The 19,219-nt window shown below is 42.7% G+C and overlaps 1 protein-coding gene across 1 annotated transcript; it reads right to left on the bottom strand.

Annotated features, from left to right (window-relative positions):
* Positions 1-5,645: 5,645 nt before the first annotated feature.
* DLEU7 (deleted in lymphocytic leukemia 7) lies at positions 5,646-10,715 on the bottom strand. Its single transcript, XM_082245695.1, has 2 exons — positions 10,259-10,715; positions 5,646-6,255 (listed from the first exon to the last, which is right to left on the bottom strand). Exons 1-2 carry the CDS (start codon positions 10,616-10,618, stop codon positions 6,049-6,051), a joined length of 567 nt encoding a protein of 188 aa, XP_082101821.1. The 5' UTR covers positions 10,619-10,715; the 3' UTR covers positions 5,646-6,048.
* Between the last annotated feature and the right edge of the window lie 8,504 nt (positions 10,716-19,219).

The raw sequence follows: 19,219 nt of genomic DNA, 5'->3' as shown, positions 1-19,219 counted from the left end.
AATATTTTTGAGCACTATGTGCTCTATATATTCATGTATACACAGGGATGGAGACTCTAGGCAGGAGTCTCATATAAAGTCCCACCTACCCTTGACGTTTTCCCATTTTCCTCCCCTGTTCCTTTCCCCCCCCCCCTTTCTCCCATTATTAGATATATATATATATATCTATATAATATATAGATATATACATATAATATATAATATAATATAATATATAATATAATCTACATAATATATATAATTACTATCTATAACTCATGATACATTAGTATGATGGTCAGCGAGAAGAAGTCTCCTTACTCTTGTGGTCATTGACAAGAATAACTCAATTACAGATAACTAAAAAGATCAATGCTATCCGCATCGAATTATCTTAGAGGCAGAAATTTCTCATTGCTTTTAGGAACCTCTGGATGAACCCTGGTTGAGAAACCCTGCTCTTTTATGTGTAGCTCCTATATCTTCAGCACCATCTAGTGGCCACAATATATTTTTCTGGGGAAAAAAAACACATTATGACCACTAAGTGGTGCTGGTGACATAGGAACCACACATATTGGAAGAAATATGGCAACTTTTGTCCTGATTGTGTGAATGTTTGTCATATCAGTACGTTGATTGTTTTATAATCAGACCCCTAGGTGTTGTTTTACAAAAACAGCTTTCAAAATGTCATTACCACATTAAAGCCTATGCTAGATTTTAGTGATCTTTTTTAATGTAATTAAAGCTGTTTATTAAACCTTTACTAGGTGGATTTAATTAGATATACATTTGTCTAGACTTGGTGAATAAAGATAACATTTAAAGTCCAAAATTGTCTTTGAACCATGTATAATAAGGAATTTTATTGAGTCAAATTCCACTCTTCCATCCATGGTCACACAAAGAAAAGACTCTTGGGGTAATGGTTCTCTCAAGTACTTACTGGTATACTATGCCTTAATAATGGTATTTTTGTAGATTAGATTGTGAACCAAACATTAAAGTGGAAGTAAACTTCTATCGATTCTTTGTACCTATAGGTAAGCCTATAATAAGGCTTACCTATATGTACTGTAAATATCTCCTAAACGTGCACCGTTTAGGAGATATTTACTGTATATGCAGCCGATGACGTCCTCTACGCATGCATTCTGGAGGAATGGCCACTCGTACCGTTTCCTCAGAGCCCTGTGCTGTGACTGGAGGCTCTCGCGCACATGCGTGGGAGCAGTGCAGGGACAAGGTCATCGAGCTCCCAGGGCAAAGATGCCAAAGGGCCCCCCCCCAATTCCCTTACGGTTAGGGTCAGGGTGCCCCCAATCCCTGCAATAAACCATTGCGCCCAGGGCAACTCCCCTCCTGCCCACCCCTTGTCCCGGCCCTGCGTGGGAGTGACGTCAATCGGCTTCAGCCAGTCACACAGCCGGAGTCCGTGGACCCCGAAGGAGGACGAGTAAAGATGGATGCGGCCTCCAGGGGTAATAACGAGGGCTTTTTGTGCAGGTAAGTTTCACATAATGTGCTAGTATGCGATGCATACTAGCACATTATGCTTTTACTTTTGCAGGTCAGGAAAAAAAAAAAGCAGCATTGTACTTGCTCTTAAAAGGCACATTTGATAGTGGTGTGTGACTTATACATTGATAGATCGACAAACACAATCACAATTCGGAGATACGTTTTAAACAGGTCTCCTTTTCTCTCTAACAGGGTTAAAGTTTATTTCCACATGTGCAGCTGAATGGTGATGTGTTACATGTTCTCATTCACATAGCATAACTTTAAAAATTGCTCCATGGTATTTTAGTGCTCTTTTCTGATTCTCCAAACTAAAGCTGGCTAATAGTAGACTTTCATTCAGGAGTTCTTACAAATATTTGTAAGAAAATTCTCAGTACATGCGATGGCTCAATAAATGCCGTTCAAAAGTACTTAAAAACCTAAATTGGTTTAGCATTTGATTTTGGAATTAATGGACTTTCCTTAAATGAAAATTACATTGATTGTTAGAAATGTGTTCACTTAAAAAAAAGGTTTCCATCCTGCTCCTTTGAATTTTCTCATCACTATGGTTGAAAGTGATTTGACTCCATTATCGATTAGATAGTCAAATGAGCATTTTTTTAAAACTTCAAACTAACTAGTGTATGGCCAACTTAACCTTATTTGTACTGTGCAGACAGAACTCATTATCAGTTGTAAACTAGATTTGAGTGCTGTCTGTTTTTACAAAGGGTTAAGGAATGCTTCTCCATTCTTGTGTCCCTATGGGGTTAATTTACTAAATCTGGTTTAGTAGTGCAAAATCTGGTGCAGCTTTTATAGAAACCAATTAGATTCCAGGTTTTCCGTCAAAGCCTAATTGAGCAAGCTGACGTTAGGAGCTGATTGGCTACCATGCCCAGCTGCACCAGATTTTCCACTCTCCAGTTTTAGTAAATCAACCCCTATAGCCTCGTACACACACAACGATTATCGGCCGACCGATCGGCCGTCTTTTGTCCAGTGTTGTTGTGTTGGTTGAAATGTGCTCTAGACTGCACACAAATTTTCTCGGCCAACAACAACCAACTTCAGAAGTGATGTCATGTGATGGTTTATTTTCCGTGTGTTTTTTCTTCTCTGAGCATGCCCAGTCTTGCTCATCTGATTTTTGTCTGCCGAAATCTGTACTGACTGATGGAAAATCGGCCGTTCTGTTGACGGCCAACAAAAATTGTATAGCCTGCACACCAGATTTTTTCCGGCTGAAAAGAGTCGGTTGTCGGAAGCATCATACTAACAAGCCGAAAATCGGCTGATCGGATGTTGGCCGAAAATTCACGGCCAACAATCGTTGCGTGTGTACGAGGCATTAGAGTCTGTTGGAACTGTGCAGAAATGCTTTAAAACAGCCACAAGGCTCTTTATTAAGAGACATTTAAATGTAAGAAATATTTTTTAAAAAATAATTTTTAGGCTTGCTGTGTGAATGGGAACACATAACAAACTTGGAGTTTTTTACAAATGTGACTGCAAAAGTAGAAATAGGTCTTTAACTTCCTGTACGTCGGCTTGCAGAAGTGGTTGTACCGGGATGATGCCTGCAGCTGCAAGCATCAACCCAATACCATTTTTTAGAGCCGGCGGTTGGCTTTCAGGAGATAACAGCCAAAGCGGCTCAGCAGCCGCTTGACTGTTATTCCAGCGAGCGGAGTAACCTCCTTCTGCCTCCTTCCGGGACTCTGCTTTCCATGTCCCCCCCCCCCCCACGCCCCTCCCGCCGGCTGCTTGGAGTCCCAAACAAAGCCGGATTCAGCTTTGATCGGGTCTCCGATGTAGTTACCCGGAAGCGATGTCACAACATCACTTCCAGTTTACTCGGCTGCTAACGGCGCTGATTTTAAAAAACTCAGTATTCATAAATGCAGATTTCAGCGCTTTGAATACTTTGAAGTGTAGTGGAGGGGTCTAGGGTCTTTTAGACCCCCAATCGCTCCATAAAAAATACCTGTCACTGCCCATTACTGTCACAAGAAATGTTCACATTCCTTGTGACAACAATAAATGTGATCAGATTTTTATTTTATTTTTTTTTCAAAAAACAGTGCTAAAAAGAAGAAATAAAATAAATAGGAAAGAAAAATATTTTTTAAAGCGTCCCTATCGCGGTGAACTCACGCACAAAAGAAAACACATACGTAAGTCGCGCCCAAAAATGAAAACGGTGTTCCAATCACACATGAGAGGTATAGCCGCGATCACCAGAGCGAGAGCAATAATTCTAGAAAAAGACCTCCTCTGTAACTCTAAACTGGTAAAAAAAATGTAAAATGTCGCCTAAGGAGATTTTTAAGTACCGTAGTTTGTCGACATTTCACGAGTGTGCACAATTTTAAACCGTAACATGTTAGGTATCTATTTACTCGGCGTGACATCATCTTTCACAATATACAAAAACATTGGGCTGACTTTACTGTTTAGTTTTTTTTAAATACAGTGAAATTTATTTTTTCCCAAAAATTTGCATTTGAAAGAACACTGCACAAATATCGCGTGACAAAAAATACTGCAATAATCACCATTTTATTCTCCAGAGTCTTTGCTAAAAAATATATATATATATATATATATATATATATATATATATATATATATATATATATATCATTTGGGGGCTTAAGTAATTTTCTAGCACAAAATAGAAATAGGCCTGATCCTTAAGTGGGTAAAGTAGAATTCCTGCCTAACACTGTGTTTCAAAACATCCCCTCCCCTCTTCTGTTACCTATGCTGCCTAAGCCATGTAAAAAAGAGGTGTACACTTACCTATTTTTGAACAAAGTAAAAGTAATCCGAGCAGCTAAAGAGCCTCTGGATTACTTTTACAGGCATCGGAAGGGGACACTGATGTTGTTCTTTTCACTGTGTGCAGGGCCGGGACAAGGGGTGGGAAGGAAAAAAAAATTTGGGGGGGATGGTGATTTGTGCTAGTAGAGATAGTTGGGGAGTATTTGTGCTAGGATGGGGGATTGGGGAAGGGAATTTGTGCTGGAAGGGGGGACTTGAAGTTGTGGAGGGAGAGGATTTATGTTCAGAGGGGAAATTTGAGGGGTGGAGGATTTGTGTTAAGGTGGAATTTTTTATTTTTATTTTTTGGGCAAAATTGTGCTTGGAGCATATGTGGAATGAGAGTATTTAAATTAAGCATGCAAATTAGTGCACAATTTTTTATTTTTATTTTTTTTGGGGTGGGGAGCAATTTTGCACGTTCGCCCTGGGCTCTAGATGACCTTGTCCCGGCACTGACTGCGTGATGTCAGAAACCGATCGTGACAAGGATTTTGTCACTTCCGGTCTGGTTTGTGGTTTATAAATAGTTACCGGCTTGTATAAGCATCTGATCAAACCAATCTCAGTTTGACCAGGTGTTTTGGAGGGCAGAGGAGAGATATGGAGACCCTAGATCTCTTCATAAAGAGGAACTGTCACTGTCACAAACCATGCTATCAAAAGGGATGTTGTTCATCCCTTGTGATAGCAATAAAAAAATAAAAAAAAACCTAAATAAAGACAGTGTAAAAATAAAAAACCTAAATAAAATAAATAACATTTAAAAAAATGTAAAGCACCCCCCACGTGCATGTGTCAGTCCCATATGCAACACACGTGAGGTATCGCCACATACCTCAGAGCGAGGGCAATAATCTTAGCTCCAGACCTCCTGTGTCTAAAGCCTCGTACACACGCAACGATTATCGGCCGACCGATCGTCCGACTTTTGTCCAAGTTGTGTTTTGTTGGTTGGAATGTGCCTAGACTGCACACAAATTTTCTCGGCCAACAAAATTCTACTTCAGAAGTGATGTCATGTATTGGTTTGCTTTCTTTGTGTTCTTTCATCTCTGAGCATGCCCAGACTTGCTCATCAGATTTTTCCCTGTCGAAATCTGTACTGATTGCACGAAAATCGGCCGTTGTGTTGACGGCCAACAAAAATTTATAGTCTGCACACCAGATTTTTTTCGGCCGAAAAGTCGGAGTTGGATGTCGGAAGCAGATCGGACGTTGGCCGAAAATTCCCTGTCAATTTTCGACGCGTGTGTACGAGGCTTTAGCGTTAGAATCGGGCCAGGGCTAAACTGGTTAAACATAGGTGAAGTTAGGCAGGAATTCCCCTTTAAGGGCTGGGGAATTTTTCTTCTAATGCTTTCAGCATAATACCTCTCCCATGTGCACTCCCCTTTCTAGTTATAAACCGATGGCCTGCAAAAGATTTTTTCTTTTTTTTTCTTTCTACCCAACATAAAAGCAAAAAAGGAATTCTATCCAAATGATGGCAAATATCCAAAAGTAAACAGTGCTGCTGATTGTTCAGCCACTCTATTGGCATCTCACATCCCTCTTTCCTTAGGACCATCCTGTAATCACCGCTGGCAAGAAAGAGATTGGTTTGTACTCCAGATTCCAGTCTTCTTCACAGTAGTTTAGGCACATGAGTTGGACTTGTTGTAAAAGTTGATAAATTAAAACTTCAATAAAATATAATACTGAATCATGCCTACAATAGTTCCTCAGAGTCTAGTCCTCACGGAGCTTCTGTAGTATCTGCTTTAGCTGCTCCTGTGCAGTGTTGCAGAAGTCACAAGTCTTAGAAGATGTGTCCCAGGTCATATTAGTAATAATCTGTATTAGACATTCCTGTGCAAAATTAAGATCTTGATCGAAACTTCTGTCATCTGTCTGAAGAGCCATGTGTGTGCAGATGTTTCTGAACTCTACGCTGTCCTAGGAGGAGTAAAAACACAAATGTTACTTATAGGAAACTAAAGCAGAACTGTAGGTGGATATATAAGACTGACAGCTTTCATACTAAACAGTGTTAATTTCGACGACTAAAACGTTTTCGTTGACAAAATAACACAATTTTAGTCAACTAAAATACGACTAAAACTCAAACAATTCAGATGACTAAAATACAACTAAAACTAAAATGGCATTTTAGTCTTAAGACTAAAAATACGACTAAAACTAAAATGGCATTTTAGTCAAAAGACTATAACTAAAACTAAATCGAAATTTGCTGCCAAAATTAGCACTGGTGCATGCTCAAAGCTTAATACCATAAATAATAACATATTAGATTTTTCACTCCAGGACCAGCAGTAGTATATAATGAGTTTGGAAATTGTAGAGAAATGCTTAAATAATGCATTACAAATTACAATTGAACTACTACATTCATTCGATTATAGATGACTAAAATGAGTTATAGTTGACTAAAATGTACTGGAGTTTTAGTCGACTAAAATGTACTGGAGTTTTAGTCGACTAAAATGTACTGGAGTTTTAGTCGACTAAATACGACTATAACTAAAACACTTGCAGAAGACTAAAATGGGACTAAAACTAAAATGCCATTTTAGTCCTAAGACTAAGACTAAAACTAAATTGAAATTTGCCGTCAAAATTAACACTGATACTAAATGCTTCCCATTCCTTCCACCCTCACTTAGAGCCAGCTATACTCACCTAAGTCCCCTGTCCATGTCCCTTGTCATCCCCAGTTCCGGGGCAGGGGGGGCTGCTAATCCAGCAATACAATGGCACCCAAGATCACCGGTCCCTGCCACTCCCCTCGGCTGACATTCGTCCTCTTTGGATCCTGAGTGAACCCCTGCTGTTGGACATCCAAAATAAAGTGTCCATGTCAATAGGAAGAAGGATCCACACAGGGAGTAAACAGTAGAGGGAAAGGCTCAGGGCTGGATCATCACGTGACTACAGCTTTAGTAAAATGTAGGATTTAGATTGGGTTGGGGGGAGTATCCCTGAGTGGGATCTAATAAATTTATGTGTATATTAAATCCATCATTAAAGGGTATCTATAGCCAAAGCATAAAGAGTAGGGAAGGATTGGAACCTCTGTTGGGTTTTTATTGCTGCCTGTGTGCCATCTAGGTAGGTTTGTCCTGGTGACCACTGTTGCATAAAACAGAAAGTGCCAGAAAATCACCAGAACAACAGATGAGGGTAGAACTTCCAGTGTGAGCACCTGATCTAATGTATCTGCCCAGCCTTTAAGTACTGGCAGAGTCTGTTATGTGTCTGGGTACGCGCAGGTGATATTCCATGCATACAAAAGACAGACGGTTTTGGATTTCCTGGGTTGCAGTCTTGGCGCATGCACAGGTAAACCCTACACGTATGCAGATACTCGGGGTCGGCATACCAGAGCACATGCAGATGTGCTTCAGAGTTCTCTCGGGCCGGACCCTTATGACACATCTGTACACACACAGAGGGTGAGGAGAACTTCTTGTCTAATTGACAGAATGCCCATTTGAAGAGGAAGAGGCAGGGCAGCACAACGTGACATTTAAGCCTGGTATACCCAATGAGAATATCAGTCGAATGGTTGTTTGTTTTTTTGCATGCTAGCCTTATTTTAACCACGTTTGGACCGGAAGGATTTGCCCCCTTAATGACCAGGTCATTTTTTGCGATTCAGCAGTGCGTTCATTTAATGGACAATGGCGCGGTCGCGCAATGCTGTACCCAAATAAAATTGATATCCGTTTTTTCCCACAAATAGAGCTTTCTTTTGGTGGTATTTAATCACCTCTGCGATTTTTATTTTTATGCGCTATAAACAAAAAAAGAGCAACAATTCTGAAAAAAAAAAAAAAAAAACAATATTTTTAACTTTCTGCTATATAACATTCCCCAAAAAATTATTTAAAAATAAAAAAAACCGCAATAAGCGTATTTTGATTGGTTTGCGCAAAAGTTATCGCGTCTACTAACTACGGCAAAGATTTATGTCATTTTTATTGTTTTTTTTTTTTTTTTACTAGTAATGTCGGCGATCTGCGATTTCTTTTCGGGACTGCGACATTGCGCGGACAGATCGGACCCCTAACTGACATTTTTGACACTTTTGGGGGGACCAGTGACATTACTATAGTAATCAGTGCTAAAAATATGCACTGTTACTGTAATAATGACACTGGCAGGGAAGGGGTTAATACTGTGGGTGATCAAAGGGTTAAATGTAAGCCTAGGGGAGTGATTCTAACTGTGGGGGGAGGGGGGGTTGTAATCAGAGCTCATGTGATCCTTTTATAAAGGATCACAGGTCTCTATGGTCATTTCACAAGCCCCCCCCCCCCCCCCCCCACAGTTCGAATCACTCCCCTAGGCTCACATTTAACCCATTGAGCACCCATAGGGTTACCCCCTTCCCTGCCAGTGTCATTATTACAGTAATAGTGCATATTTTTAGCACTGATTACTGTAGTAATGTCACTGGTCCCCCCAAAAGTGTCAAAAATGTCAGTTAGGGGTCCTATCTGTCCGCCGCAATGTCGCAGTCCCACAATAAAATCGCAGCTCGCCGCCATTACTAGTAAAAAAAGCAATAAAAATGACATAAATCTTTACTGTCGTTAGTAGATGTGATAACTTTTGCGCAAACCAATCAAAACGCTTATTGCGATATTTTTTTTACCAAAAATATGTAGCAGAAAACAAATTGGCGTAAAATATTAAAACATTTTGATTTTTAATTTTTTTTTTTGAAAATATCATATAGTTGAGTGCCGGGTCACACTTGTTCGATGCGGGAAGGCTGCGAATTCGCAGCCTGTTCCCGCATCGCATCCGTACCTCTGGCAGTTCACACTGCCATATGTGATACGCTGGGGGTGTCAATGAAATGTTAACGACACCCCCAGTTTGATCGCATATTGCAGTGCGATCTGACAGTTCGCAGAGGATCGGATTGCACAAGTGTGAACCACTGTGCGATCCGATCCTGATGCGGCTGAAAAAATGCCTCATGTGCGACTTTTGTGCGGGTGCAGTGCGAATTTCAGCCATACAAAATGTTTTAACAAAGTGTATGGCTGAATTCGCACTGCACATCCAATCGCATGTAATGAAGGAGCAGTGCGCTCCGATATTACATGCGATCGCCGCACACGCGGTAGTGTGAACCGGCACTGAATGTGAAAATATTGTTTGTTTTTAAAAATTGTCGCTCTTTTTTTGTTTATATCGCAAAAAATAAAAACCGCAGAGGTGATCAAATACCACCAAAAGAAAGCTCTATTTGTGGGAAACAGGACATCAATTTTATTGGGGTACAGTGCCGCACGACCGCGCAATTTTACATTAAAGCAACGCAGTGAAGAATCGCAAAATAGGGCCTGGTCATTAAGGGGGCAAATCCTTCTGGTCTTAAAGTGGTTAACTTGTTTAAGCAAAGAAAAAATAAAAAACGGTGATTAAATGCCACCAAAAGAAAGCTCTATCTGTCTCAAAAAATGATAAACATTTCATATGGGTACAGTGTTGCATGACCATGCGATTTTCATTCAAAATGCAACAGCACTGAAAGCTAAACATTTGCCTGGGCAGGAAGGGGTTGAAAGTGCCCAGTAAGCAAGTGGTTAATCAATATACTATTGGTGTGCCAGTTATCTTCAGGGCACATCTTTGGGTTTATGGTCACATGAAAGGATTTTATCATCTCCCTATATTTATTTGTCCCTGATAAAAAAGAAAACAAAGTAAAAGACTATTTAACAAACATTTCTTCCAAATGAAAGAATAAAGATACATTGTTGGTAAGTATAAACAAGTATTTCCCCCACATAAAGAACTGGTTTCTGCAATCTGCTAACACCTATAACCCTGCAGAACTTTCACTATACAATTGGGAGACAATTCCCCCAGCCAGGACCTGTACAGATCATACAGTACAGTCATCACACAGCACAGCACTCACTTTGATCTGCATTGTAAACTGATGGTCCAGCGGCAGATGTTGCAGCATGTTCTCCTCCACCAGCAGCAGCTCCAGTATAGATCGGACCACCCTGGAGAGCCGGTGCCGGGATGCCCTCTGTGCCAGGGTCAGACACTTGGGGGAAGATCCACCACCCGGGTTATCTGAGGACAGCTCCATGGCAGTCTGCTGTGCCCCGGACTGGGGGTGAGAGGAGAAGCCGGTGATGGTGGCCCCCTCTGAGATGAAGAGGTCCGGGATGGAGCAATGTATACCCCTCTGCTCCAGGAGGGGGAGGAGGGTGTGCAGAGCCTTGGCTTGGTGGCTGACAACGTCCCTTATAACTGCCGGACGGGGCATGTCTGTGTCCTGTGGATTGGGTGCAGGAGGAGAAGAGAGGTCCGAAGGAAGAGCTCAGTGCAGGCACATCAGATGGGGGGGGGGCTCAGTGCAGGCACATCAGATGGGGGGGGCTCAGTGCAGGCACATCCGATGGGGGGCTCAGTGCAGGCACATCCGATGGGGGGCTCAGTGCAGGCACATCCGATGGGGGGCTCAGTGCAGGCACATCAGATGGGGGGGCTCAGTGCAGGCACATCAGATGGGGGGCTCAGTGCAGGCACATCCGATGGGGGGCTCAGTGCAGGCACATCAGATGGGGGGGGCTCAGTGCAGGCACATCCGATGGGGGGCTCAGTGCAGGCACATCCGATGGGGGGCTCAGTGCAGGCACATCCGATGGGGGGGCTCAGTGCAGGCACATCCGATGGGGGGGCTCAGTGCAGGCACATGCGATCGAGGAGCTCAGAGAAGACAAGTGGGATGGAGGAGCTCAGAGAAGATTCATCCGAAGGAGGATCTCAGAGAAGACACATCCAACCGAGGAGCTCAGAGAAGACACATCTAATTGAGGGGCTCAGAGAAGACAATTGGGATGGAGGAGCTCAGAGAAGACAATTGGGATGGAGGAGCTCAGAGAAGACAATTGGGATGGAGGAGCTCAGAGAAGACAATTTGGATGGAGGAGCTCAGAGAAGACAATTTGGATGGAGGAGCTCAGAGAAGACACATCCAACCGAGGAGCTCAGAGAAGACCATTGGGATAAAGGAGCTCAGAGAAGACACATCAAATTAAGGGGCTCAGAGAAGACAATTTGGATGGAGGAGCTCAGAAAAGACACATCCAACCGAGGAGCTCAGAGAAGACAATTGGAATAAAGGAGCTCAGAGAAGACACATCCAACTGAGGAGCTCAGAGAAGACAATTGGAATAAAGGAGCTCAGAGAAGACACATCCAACTGAGGAGCTCAGAGAAGACAATTGGAATAAAGGAGCTCAGAGAAGACACATCCAACCGAGGAGCTCAGAGAAGACAATTGGGTGGAGAAGCTCAGAGAAGACACATCCGATGGAGGAGCTCAGAGAAGGCTGGTCGGTGTAATCTGAGCCCTAGGGCGACCTTTGGCCCCTTTACCAATCAGACGACCAGATGCTCCTCATTGTCTGCGCTCTATTATCGGGTCACAGTCTTATCTTATCGCTACAGTAACCATCCAGACCTTCAGTGTATGTCACCAGACTGCAGTCTGTGTCTTGTGTATTTTGTACAAGGGGTGTCACATTTCTGCTGTAATAAAGAGAAAAAAAAATGAAAAATAAATTGGAAACCCAATCAATCAATCAATTAGAATCTCATATAAACTTAAACATGTTAGAGCTCATTCACACAATAACGCACATTCTATCACACATTAAAATGTTGGATTAGGGCAGCCTACTAAAATTAATGGGCTTCCTACTCCCCAAAAGTCTCCAAAATCAGGCTTGTCACCAAAGTTTTGCCGCAGAATACTACAGCGTATTGCCAAGTGTTGGGGTGCTAATTATTATTTATTATTACTAAAGATTTATAAAAACGTATATGTGTTTTATATGCGTTGCCTGTATGTTTCTGGTGCATTTTTGAGCTGCCTGCACCTTTGAAATTTGACAAGTCACTCAAAAACGCAAATCGCGGTGCATTTTTTACTGCAATTTTGCTGCGCTTTCCATTCATTTCAATGGGAATCTGCGTTTTGGTGAGGTTTTCAAAGATGCAGCATGTAGGACTTTTCAAAATGCATCGCACCCACAGCGCAGTGGTGTGAAAAGTCCCATATGATTTAACCACTTAAGCCCCGGAAGATTTTACCCCCTTCCTGACCAGGGCCTATTTTGCGATTCGGCACTGCGTGAATTTAATGGATCATTGCGCTGTCGTGCGACGCTGTACCTAAACGAATTTGACGTCCTTTTTTTCACACAAACAGAGCTTTCTTTTGGTGGTATTTGATCACCTGTGCGATTTTTTGATCATGCGCTATAAACAAAAAAAGAGCGACAATTTTGCAAAAATAACAATATTTTTCACATTTTTTTTATATGAAATTCCCCCCAAAAAAATGTAAAAATCAAAATTTTTTAACATTTTAGGCCAATTTGTTTTATGCTACATATGTTTGGTAAAAAAAAAAATCGCAAAAAGCGTATTTTGATTGGTTTGCGCAAAAGTTATTGCGTTTACTAACTAAGGGAAAGATTTTTGTCATTTTTGTTGTTTTTTTTTTTAACGAGTAATGGCGGCGATCTGCGATTTTTTTGCGGGACTGCGACATTGCGGCGGACAGATTGGACCCTTGACTGACATTTTTGACACTTTTGGGGTTACCAGTGACATTACTACAGTAATCAGTGCTATACATATGCACTGTTACTGTAAAAATGACACTGGCAGTGAAGGGGTTAACTTTTTTGAGAGGGAGGGGTTAAGTGTGTCCCTAGGGGCGTGATTCTAACTTTGATTGGATGTGGCTTGTTGTGTAAGAACAGAGATTAACGGTCCTACATAGCAGAACTGTATGATCTCCATTCTTACAAAGGGAAGAATGACAGGCGGCTTTGTTTACATTAGCCGCCTGCCTTTCTCCCGGTGTAACGGACGATCGTGAGTGCCCGGCGGACATCGGGTCCGCCGGGCACACACGCGGGGGGGTCCATGACCGAGCGGGAGCGCGCCTTCGGCGGCGCGTGATCGCTCCCTAGAGCCTCACAGGCTAGCATCGTAGTCCTACGTCACTTTGCCTGTGAGGGGCTGACCGCCGCAGTAAATAGTCGTGCGGCGGTCGGCAAGCGGTTAAAGTGAAACATTTTTTTGTTTTTTCTTGCAGGAGCACAGAAAAAAACGTATCAGTGTGAAAGAGGGCTATGTCTTCAGTTAGACCAGGGGTCTCCAAACTGCATGCGACTCTTTGCCTGCCTTTATCTGACCCTTGGGGCACTTTTCCTCCAACTGATGCAAGAACCTATTCCTCCTACTGACACCAAAAATGGGGCATAATTGCTGTTATTGATGTTAACAACAGGGGATTATTACTTCCATTGACCCCAATAATGGGGCACTACTCCTCCCACTGATGCAAGACACTATTCCTCCCCCCTAATACCAAAGATGCACTATTTGTTCTTACTGACGCTAGGACAATTTTTACTCCCAATGGCTACCCAAAGGTCTGAAAGACAGTAATTTGGCCCTTTGTTTAGAAAGTTTGGAGACCCCTGAGTTAGACCCTCAGTTGTTGATGTAGGGATTTTAGACTTAGTTCACTAAGATATAAAGATCATTATTTCTCTGAATACCTTCTATTTCCAGCAATCATAGACAATGGAAAATTTCCTATCAAATACTTACCATAATTTTCCTTTCCTGATGGACTCCATGGCAGCATACGTACGTATGGGTAAACCCCACCTCCACTTCTCCCCTTTAGGACCCCACTCCCATAAATCTTTGCTCTGAGCCAGAGGTTGCATCCTGTAACTAGCCTACTCATGACTCATGAGGGAACTCCTGCTGTCATGGAGTCCATCAGGAAAGGAAACTTACGGTAAGTATTTGAAATTTTCAGTTTTCCTGACAGACTCCATGGCAGCATACATATGGGAAATAACTAGCCATACACACCCGGGTGGGCAATTTGAGAACCAAAGAAAAGGGTTTGTAAACCAAGGTAAAGCAGAATACCAACATCAATATTGAACCACTCTGGGACAGAAGTGCATCCCTAAGTGGATATTGCATCTTCTGAAGTGGCACCGGATTTGGCTGTCATTCTATATTTATACGGAGGTAAGGCAACTAAATAGAAATTACTTACTATTTAGTGGGCACACGCCCCCACCCCCCGAACACACCTCTGAAAGCATTGTCTCTTTTATATGTGTATTCCAGGCAAACGATATCTATCGGAAAATTTTGGAATATAATATACCATATATATTCCTACATATATATATATACTTCTCTGGCCACATCCCAGCGTACTTTCTATCTATCTAAGATATTTGAGGCATCTTGGATGTCCCATTCCAACACGGAGGTAAGACACCCCAAATAATAATAACTACAATACATCCCATTGTGGATAATTTATGTTCTGAGCCTTTCCGCTCTTCAGTACTCCCTCTTCCTGTGTTTTTCCATCTGCTTTCAGGGGTCACCATTAATTAAGCTCCAATAGGCACCTCCATTTGAGGACCACCATTGGGAAGGTGACTGGAATCTTTTCCGTCACTTGGAGGTTTTTTCCTCCTCACTTCTACATATCACTCATTCCCCTCTTGGATCATCACAACAGGTGAAGTGATCCGAAATCATAGATATAAGGAAACTTATCCTCGGAGCGAATCTTCTTGACATTGCACTGTTATTTACAGGTAATAGAGGACATACAAATAATACAAATACCTGATTCTAGCTCCCACCCTGCGGGACCCCTATATATCCCTCCTTGGATAGTATGAGTGGCTCCGGACACCTGCCGGTATGTGAACACCTACCAGGTGATATTTTGTCGTTTCCTTTCCCCCCCCCCCTTTTCTTCCCCTTTTCCCGCACCCCCTTCCTTTCCCCCCCCCCCCTCTGTTTTTTTTTTTTTTTTTTGGAAATGTTATTCTGGTATATTTACAACTAACCGAATAAGTGATATTACCTCACAAGATTAAATAATATGTTGTCGCATATGCAAAAAACTTTGATATGATTGATGTGACACACAAAATGTATGTTTTTGTATTTTGCTTTGTTCTCTTGGATTTACTTGTGGCATATGATTATGCTTTCCAGGAAGACATGCAGATTCCCTGAGGAAGACTTTGGTACTATACAAATTTCGAAACGCGTTGGATTCTGCCATGCATCTGCAATTGTATTGTATTGTATTGTATCTTGAATGTATCATTATTGTTTGATTGATCCTTCACAATCACACTTGTTTCAATAAATTGTATTTTAATTAATTCTATCCTTTTCAAAGAGATCCTTACCAGTTACCCTTAAAGTCCCACCCTTTTTAGGGGGTCATTCCCTTTTTTCTTTATCAACCTATCAAGGGATTATGGTAACACAATATCTGAGAATCACCTACATACCTGTTTCATGTAAACCAAAAATTAACAGAAGATAAAGAGGCCAGCTCTACACAATAATGAGCCATAAATGTATTGATCGTTGACCACAAGGCCACCCTACAGATTACAATGGGAACCACATGCTGCAAAGCTGCCCAGGATGTGGACACACTCCTGGTCGAGTGAGCAGTCACCATCCCCTAAGGAGCCAAGCCCTCGGCTCTGTGAGCCTGTTGGATGGCCCAGAAAATCCATGCCACAATCGTCCTAGATGAGGCATGTTTCCCTTTGTCCTTTCCTGGAAAAAGAATGAACAGGCGTTCTGAAGCCTGAAGGAAGCTCTAGCTTGTAATTATAACTTCACAATATCTGAGAGATTCGTAGAACCAAAAGAAGGCACTGCTGAGAGTCAAACTCAGGATTCCCTGTTTACTAGACATACGCTTTAACCAACTAAGCCTCAGGGCAACCTCTCCCATGTCTAAAAGACGCAAGTTAGTATTCCAAAGGTTGGCAGAACAATTTCTTGGTTCCCATGAAAGACTGATATACCCTTGGGAATTGATTCAAGCATAGGTAAAAGCACTGCTCAAACTGGAAGAATGTTAATAAAAGTTCTCCATGACTGGTGAATTAATCTCTGAGGATTTTTATGCCGACTTGATAGCCAAGAGAAAGGCAAACATGACAGAGAGGCCTTTAACGAAGACAGCCCCTAGTTTCTCCCTTGAAGAATTGTTGGACAGGAAAAGATGCCTAGACCTGGAAACAGGTGTGAAGGCAAATAAAGCTGACACTTGTGGTCTAAAGGTGCTGATCGATAGAGCCAGATCTAAATCCAACTGGAGGAAGCCCAGAATATTTAAAACTTCTAGATTAGTACATGATCTGTCAGTAGCAGACATGTATTGCCCAGACTTTGAACAGATTCTCCCATAAACTTTGTTTGTGTTCACTCTCCTAGCATTCGAGAGAGAGATGACTCTGGGGGAGCAGCCGAGGACCTTCAATCTCAAGTACCAGACTGTCAGACATAACCATGCTGGACACGGATGTAGAAAGGCACCCAGTAACATTCAGGTCTGGCCTGATGAGAAGGGACACTGGGTTCCGGTAGCTGAACAGTGCTAGCAAGGGGAACCATGGCCTAATTGGCCAATAAGGCATCACTTCCACTACCTCCACAACTTCTATCCAGGGTTTTTGTAGAAACAAGAGGATGACCAGTAGGGATGCCCCGATCCGATATTCGGATCGGATATCGGCGCCGATATGGCCATTTTAGATGGATCGGGGATCGGTAACATTGACCGATCCACTGGCCGATCTGGTTTTTGCTTGGTAACAGCTCAGCCATCCCTTACTAGGTGCAGTAGTAGTATGGGATGGGAGCCGCTACTTCCTGTATAGGTCCGGCTCACAGGCGGAGTGATATCAGATGCACTCCGCCTGTGAATGGAGGAGCTGTACACATGAAGCAGCGGCTTTGCTCTGTACTTCAGCCGCTTGCTTTGTGTGTAGCTCCGGATCGGTTCCAGTATCGGTATCGGCGATTTCACAATGCCAGATATCGGTATCGGCTCCAGAAAAGTCGGATCGGTTCATCCCTAATGACCAGGACTTGAAGAAACTCACAGGACCCGCTGCATTACCAATGATCCATTAAGGCATCTGCGCCTGAAAAACCTCCACATATAGACACCATTTCTTCTTGTCCAACTGGACTCTGGAAAGAAAGTCTGTTAGAATATTCTGAACTCCAGGGAAATAAGCCTCTAAGATGTAGGTTCAATTCTTCTGGGCCCAAGACATAATTGGCTCCAGTTCCTGTAACAGAGAACAGGCTGTGAGTCCCCCCTTGACTTTTAACGTAGGAGAACGTGTTGACTAGCCTAAAAGCACTGATACTCCCTTCGTTATATGGTCAAAGGCCTGTAGGGTGCAGAAGGCTGCCTGTAGTTTCAGAATGTTCAACACAATCTTGTGAAATTGACAGCCTTGAGCTATTCCCAACAGGGAGCAAGCCCCCCCCCCCCCCCCCCATCCTATATTGGTGGTAACAGGAGTGATTGTGAACCAGTAAATGGGGCAATGGAATGGCAAATGAGCCAGTTTCTCCATTGCAGCCATCAGGGGACTCACTCTCATGACTGCGGTTATGTCGATCACCTGAATTCTGCTTCCTGGCTCCCAATCCTTCTATATAGGATCACAGGTCTCTGTGATCATTTCACAAGCCCAACCCCCATACATTTAGAAACACGCCCCTAGGTACACATTTAACCCCTTGATCACCCACAGTGTTAACCCCTTCCCTGCCAGTGTCATTAGTACAGTAACAGTGCATATTTTAACACTGATTACTGTAGTAATGTCACTGGTCCCCCCCAAAAGTGTCAAAAATGTCAGTTAGGGGTCCAATCTGTCCGCCGCAATGTTACAGTCCCGCTAAAAATCGCAGATCACCACCATTACTAGTAAAAAAACAAAACAATAAAAATGACATAAATCTTTCCCGTAGTTAGTAGACACTATAACTTTTGTGCAAACCAATCAAAATACGCTTATTGCATTTCTTTTACCAAAAATATGTAGCAGAAAACAAATTGGCCTAAAATGTTCAAACATTTTGATTTTTGATTTTTTTTTTTTGGGGGGGGGGGGGGAATGTCATATAGCAGAAAGTGAAATATATATATACATTTTTCAGAATTGTGGCTTTTTTTTTGTTTATAGCACAAAAAAATAAAAATTGCACAGGTGATCAAATACCACCAAAAGAAAGCTCTATTTGTGGGAAGAAAAGGACATCAGTTGTATTTGGGTAAAGTGTCGCCTGACCGCGCAACTGTCCAATAAAATAACGCAGTGCCGAATCGCAAAATATGACCCGGTCATTAACCACTTTACGACCGCCCACATTGACACTTCTGCGGCAATGTGGCACGATCCCGTCCAGCGACGTAGACTTACGTCGCTGGACTCCTCCCCCTGTAGGCGGCGCTCACACGCCGCTGGAGGCGCGCTCCCGCTGTTTTCAGTCACAGCGGGAGTCGGGCCAGGGGAAGAGCCGCGGCTATCGCCGCCGCTCTTCCCCGATCGTCGGGGAATCGAGTTTGGAGATCCGCCCGCTTGTGTAAACAGAGCGGGCGGATCTCCTAAGTGACAGGCAGGGTCAGATTGCAGGGTTCAGCATAGCTGAACATGCGATCTGTCCCTGTGTCACTCAGTCACCTCCCCCCACACATGTCATAAGCACCGGGCATACATTAACCCCTCCCTCTCCAATAAAATTAACCCCTTCCCTGCCAGTGTCATTTTTACAGTAACACTGATTACTGTAGTAATGTCACTGGTACCCCCAAAAGAGTCAAAAATGTCAGTCAAGGGTCCGATCTGTCCGCCGCAATGTCGCAGTCCCGCAAAAAAAATCGCAGATCGCCGCCATTACTCGTTAAAAAAAAAAACACCAAAAATGACAGAAATCTTTCCCTTAGTTAGTAAACGCAATAACT

This window comes from Pelophylax lessonae (assembly GCF_965119305.1).
Source record: "Pelophylax lessonae genome assembly, chromosome: 2".
Lineage (NCBI taxonomy): Eukaryota > Metazoa > Chordata > Amphibia > Anura > Ranidae > Pelophylax > Pelophylax lessonae.
This window is presented reverse-complemented; position numbering and strand designations above follow the sequence as displayed.

Bases quoted from the DNA above. Each gene is read 5' to 3' on its own strand.
- DLEU7 (XM_082245695.1), bottom strand. From the start codon at position 10,618: ATGCCCCGTCCGGCAGTTATAAGGGACGTTGTCAGCCACCAAGCCAAG. The intron at 6,256-10,258 runs GTGAGTGCTGTG...TACTCCTCCTAG, and splicing joins AGTTTACAATGCAGATCAAA to GACAGCGTAGAGTTCAGAAA.